Source organism: Erpetoichthys calabaricus, chromosome 6 (assembly GCF_900747795.2).
Source record: "Erpetoichthys calabaricus chromosome 6, fErpCal1.3, whole genome shotgun sequence".
Classification (NCBI taxonomy): domain Eukaryota; kingdom Metazoa; phylum Chordata; class Cladistia; order Polypteriformes; family Polypteridae; genus Erpetoichthys; species Erpetoichthys calabaricus.
Window position 1 is genome coordinate 141024411 of NC_041399.2, and position 6000 is coordinate 141030410.

At 37.7% G+C, this 6000-nt stretch overlaps 1 protein-coding gene across 1 annotated transcript in view; it reads left to right on the top strand.

The window, feature by feature from the left end:
• Positions 1-5641, top strand: part of riok1 (RIO kinase 1 (yeast)) — a 130007-nt gene extending 124366 nt beyond the window's left edge. Inside the window, exon 17 of the mRNA XM_051929080.1 lies at positions 5353-5641. Coding sequence (XP_051785040.1) covers positions 5353-5463 — 111 coding nt within the window. The 3' untranslated portion in view covers positions 5464-5641. The remainder of the gene's footprint in view (positions 1-5352) is intronic.
• The last annotated feature ends 359 nt before the right edge of the window (positions 5642-6000 follow it).

The following is a 6000-nucleotide window of genomic DNA, read 5'->3' on the forward strand; positions in this document are numbered from 1 at the left end:
CTAAAACGGCATTACAACTGACCTTCACCATTTGTTTTGCACGTGGTTGTGGTGTTATGGGTCCACAGCTCTCCCAGCAAAGGCCGTTTTGTTTTAAATAAATAATCGCCGCGCTCGCGGCTTAGCGAGGGGGCGTGGTGACTGTAGCGAGCCGCAGGGTGATCTGTGGTGTGGGCGTTTCTCACCTAAGTGCACAGGTGAGAGACTGCCCACATCCGTGTTCGTTCCTGTGGCTAATGGGCTGTAGCTGCCATGTCCTCTCCGCATATATAGAGAAGCGCGAGCAGGTTAAGAGGAGGAAAAAGAACAAAAAAGAGAAAGGAGAAGGAAACGGGGGAGGCAGTAGGAAGCAGGAAGAAAGGCGTCAGGAAGGCTAGAAAGCTGGTGCGGATGAGCGCGCGAGCGCTCGCAGGCAGCTGTGTGGAAGCCTGTGTGTTAGGCCGACACCCAGGAGTCGTAGTAGTAGTTCACTCTGCGTAGTGGGGGTGACCAGTGAAGGGCGACTGGCTGTGTAAAGCCAAGAAGGCAGCGGGAGTCGAGAGGCTTGGAAGTAGGAGTCCCAAAGTGAGCGTCCTGGCCCTTGGGATTAAAGCCAAGTCTCGATCGGGAGAGCGGAACCGAAGCCAGGGATCGGGGAGCATCCAGATCAGTCATGTGGAGAGAAGGCCAGCTGCAGAAAGGGCGACTCTCTTGTTGCGTGGCCCAGATGGGAGAAGCAGGAGAGCTTCCCGGTAAAAGACACCGGGCTTTAGATTGGTTTTAAAGAGACTGCCTTCAGCATTTTTTTAACCTCGTTTTAAAGGAATGTTCTATTTATTGATTTTAATCGCCACGTTTGTTCGTTTGGTTTTTCATTTGCTTTTTTATGGATTATTTATTTAATGAAGATTATTGAACTTCACAGCGCTTTGTTTGAACATTTGATTGTCTTTTAATAAAAGCACTTTTGCACTTCTATCATCCCCTTGCTCAATTGTTATTGCCTCACTGTCTAGCTCATCGGTGACATTACTGACGGTGTTGGGTTCAAGGGCTCCCTAACAGCCGATGGGAGCATGGAGCCGAACCCGCATCATCACAGTGGTAAGCCCACAAGGTAGCTGCACATCACCAGTTTAGGGTGAGTCCAACCAGCAGTTCACACTCACCGGTGAACACTGGCTACAGAAGTGGTCCCAGTAACCCTATTCCAAACAGGAGTCATTGTGGACCATTCTTTGTCCGTCTTTCAGCCCAAACCTGTTTGCTAAGGAATACCCTACCAAGAGCATGAATCTTCAGATGAACTTGCTCTGAGCTTCATTAAGGTGCACAAGCCCCAACACCACATCATATTGACAGTCCAGGTTGGAGGATATATCAATATTTAGGGTTAAAACCTCCCCCACAATAGAAAAACGAAATACCCTTTGAAGGATTTGATTGAAATTTGGTAATGTTATAGAAGAAAAAAAATTGTTGGACAAAATTATATTATTAAAATAATAATTATTCTAACTTACATGCTGTTCGCTGTGCTGAAAGCATGCTTTGTGCAAATGAAATACCCAGCAGAAGTGATTAACGGGCCACACAAATACCACCACTAATCCATAGAGTGAATGACTGAGACTGGGCAGTTTCCTACATAGGAAAAAAAGAGATATGATCACATTTTGAAATGGAAATTTCAGCAAAACTCATTGTTTTTTGATGTTGACTGCCTGCACTCTTAAATACAAACAAATTCATCTTAGTTTTCTGTTCCGCTCTGTCAACCACATAGCATGATGTATTGAGCACCACAAACTGAACCCCTTGAAGTGTTCAGCACCATGTAGTACTCTCCCATGAACAGCAATAACTGGCTAGGGGGTTGGTGGTGGTTTGGGGAATAATAAAGTGTTTCGCAGCACCAAACCATAAATGACGAGCTAGGGTAAAGTGCACCTTGAAGCACCAACACTTAAAAAATGAGAGGTGGGAATTTGGGCTGGTGATATAATGAAACACTGTGAACCACCAACACATCAATAACAATCAGGGAGCATTTGACCTATGGAGTTTTTTCAACCAGTGGATTCATTACCAAATTGTGAAAGACACGATAACAGCTCTGCAGGAGAGATAGTGAGCGTCATGATAACAGCTGCACAGGAGATCAAAAGTGCTGCAAGGCACCCAGAAACAAGGTGTACAGCCAAAGCTAAGAGGGAACATACTGTAGCTGATTGCCGGTTTCAATTCAAATGAATACACTTTCCTATAAAATTCTGTTTTGCAGTGAACATCAACAAAAGTCAAGTCACCCGGAAATGGCAGGAATTGATCTAATGTAGGAATGGTTTACACATTGACAATTGTGCATGTTTAAGAGTAAGCAGCTATACTAACCTACTAATATTATTTTACTTAATATTTGACTGATACCTTTATCCAAGGTAACTTAAGATTTGAGATACAATTGGTTACATTACATTTGTTTTTCCAGGAACAGGTCTAGTTTATACAACATCTATATCAATGATTTTCTCATTGTGACACAGTGTCAGTGGCAGAATATGAACCCACAATCTCAGGGTTTCAAGTCCTAGGTGCAAACCCTTAACCACTACAACACACTGCCTGTGAATAAAATCAGTCCCGAATAGTACTACTGATACACCTGATTAACCAATGGCACTATTACTTGGTGACCATTTTCTTACAAAATTTCCCAGGTTAGACCATGTATCACAGCTAGCTAGATATTAGTTTGCTGAGATTTTTAAAGATGGGATGCACACCAACGTGCACATATCTATGTAAACCTGGAGATGCAGTACAAGCATTTTCTTTTTCAGTTCCTTAACAGAATATAGTACTAAAAGAGGCTTTAATGCCTCACATATAAGTAAATAATATAGAGTTACTTTGTAGAAGGTATAGAACATTTTATTGCATTAACACTGCAGCTGTGTTTGTCAGGGGATTCCATATAATTCAAAATACAGCTACCAGAAATGCATTCAACCAGTTTGTATGACTTGTTATCAAAACAAAAGACTTCACAGCCCAAGTGTCTTTGCTTTAAAAGTTTAGTGAATTTCAAAGCAAACATTTCATACAAAAATAAAGAAAAAATTTGATATTGTAAAAAAAGGCAAGTTCTTGTGTAAGGTGTTCCATTTAAGCATTAAGTGTTTAGGTAACATTTCTTAAAGTTTCTATCACACACACTAGGACACCACTGACAGTAATTTACCTATGTAACTGTCTAGCTGGCTAACTACAGTCTGCAGTCATACTATTGTCTAGTACTAGAGCCGAACATTAAGAACATCCCATGAACTTATTTACCTTTAGGTAAATATTATTTACCTATAACATTTACTTGTGTTTAAATAACACACTTATTTGTATTATCATTTCAGACTATTAGTACCATTTAGTGCAAGGTTTTACAAAATTTGCCAAATAATTTTAGGACACTGAACATATCTGCTTTTTTATAAATCCACTTACAAAGCTGTCAGTATTTGCCCAAGTAAAGTATATTTAAACATAATACAGTTAGACCTAACCACCTGACATTAGTATAACATTCTCTGCTTATTGCAACTGGTTTAGAGCACTTAAATCTTTTAGTATGATGTAGATGCCTGCTCTGCCATAACTCCATAAACTTTCATGCTTTAAAACTATTCTTGTAAACAGAAACCCTTCTCTGCAGTGTTCATAATATTTTTTATTTTCTGTCATGATTTGCTTATTTCTATATGCCTCCTAGCCCCAAAGCAGACATCCTAAGTGCAGAGTCCCTGCCCTGTCTACAAATTGCAAGTGTGTTGTTTTGACACCATAATATACATATATTAAAAAAAATGAGAGAAAACGGACACAGCTGAAACACATGGAGAAATTATTGAGGTGGCTGGTGGGATTTTCCACTACCACAAGATACTGTATTGTAAAGTGAACAAACAGGTGCACTTGTAGAAACATTTGCAGGAATGAATTATAAATGAGAACTTTAGAAAATGTGGGCAGCTATGGTTACATATTGATTAGTGCATTTGCCCCATTAACTCCAATAAAGTGAGTTTCCTACCTAGTCCCAAATTCATATGGGTTAGGTAGAGTGGTAACTTTAAATTGGCCGTGAGGATATGTCTGAATCTGAGGCTTTGTAATGAAGAATTATTATTATTATTATTATTATCAAGACTGTAAGAGAATGGCTTTCCCAACTCAGTTTTTTTCACTAAACAAAATTTAAAGACATTTGTCCTTAAAATGGTGGGAAAAAATTACACATCTGTATTATTCTTTACAGGCAAACTCAAGACACATTAAAAATATATTGGCAAAATGCTGAGTCGCAAACATGTATGAAAAAGACCTGTATGCTTGAAAAACATGACTTGGCAATTTCACAGTTAAGACCATTTATTAGGATTTCCAGGAAGCTGCTGTCTTGACTTAGATATAACTTAGCATTTACAATGTATGAGACATCCAAAAGCCTTGCTTAAAAAAAATACCATCTTTAATGCAAATAAACAAATCATTAGTATTGTTATTGCATGTTTAAAATTTGGACAGGCTCTAGAATAAGGTAGTTATTCTCCATTCGAGCCAGGAACAAAAACTGACAAGCTCAAAGTTGTATGTTAGGGATTTCAGTTAGTTCCATATTAGTAAATTGAAGCATTTTTTTAATCAGCAGTTGATCTTTAAAACTGATAGTATACGGTAGTCATGCTGTGAGAACGTTTCTCTGTGTAACTTTCAGGTGTACTAAAAACACAACAGGATAGGTGTATGCTGCTTTGTGTTTAGCTTTTCTGTTTTTCCAATTCTGTTCTTCAGTTTTGTTTACTGTATGTTTTGAATCCACCTTAAAGAATGTTGTGTAAAGTAGAGAAGTTGCTAAACACTTAACTACTACTAATCACTAAACAGTTTTCATGTTGTTAAAAATGATTAAAACTTTTGGAAGTCTTTCAGGATTTCCTCCCCTTGCATTGGACTGTCTTGGACTGCTATCTCCTCATCCAATTAGTGGTTCATTGTATTAAGTGTCAGTGAGCAAATTCTGCAGATCTTATGGGATGGTAATTAGGTGTTTGGAGTTCTTTATAGTTGATTTAGAAGTCATTTGTATATTTACATGTTTTATACACTAAATGAGCAGAAGAACTCTGCCTGTGCCTGTAAAGGGCAGGAAAAGAAGCAATATCAGTGGAAGAGGTACAATGGCATAAAATCTCACTTTTTGTGATAGTTTTGTGTAACTCTTTGTCATTCTAAGTTTCTGGGGTTTTTTTAAACTAAAATCTTCTCAATGAATTCCTGCTTGTCCTTAAGTTCACATGTAATCCTATTTTGCAGGAGAGAAAGAAAATAGTCAAAGAAGCTCAAAGGGAAAAAAGGAAAAATAAAGTCCCAAAACATGTCAAGAAACGAAAAGAGAAGGTTGCAAAAATGAAAAAGGGCAAATAACCTGCGATTTGGATCAAACGTCTATTGGTATGCACTGCCGATAGAGAGCATTTCTGATCGATTACACAATATTTACAACTGATGCATTAACAGTGTTACAATAAATACAGTTTTTACAAGAATTGCAATAATTTGGTACTTTCCAAACTATTTTCCATTAAAACAACATTTAATATTTTGTCCTTGCTTGATTTCTGTGAATATTTACTCCTTTTAACTGCTCATATTGAAGCTTAGATTTGCAAGACAGTGGACTGGTTTTTTTTTTGTTTATAGTAGTGCAAATGATTCCATAATAATTTTATTATTAATAAACACACATAAATGGATGGACCTTCAAAATCATTAATAGTTTAACCTTGCTGTAAAATCAAAAGGTTATCTGTAATTGTGATATCTGGAGTACATTTTAACCATTTTTATCACTGCAGATTTTGGTTTTATCTTTTTCAAACAGCATAATACAAAGTGAGTAATAATTTCATTTTTTTTAGAATGTGAATGTTACAGACTTAACCTTGTCTTTCTAAGTTTGTC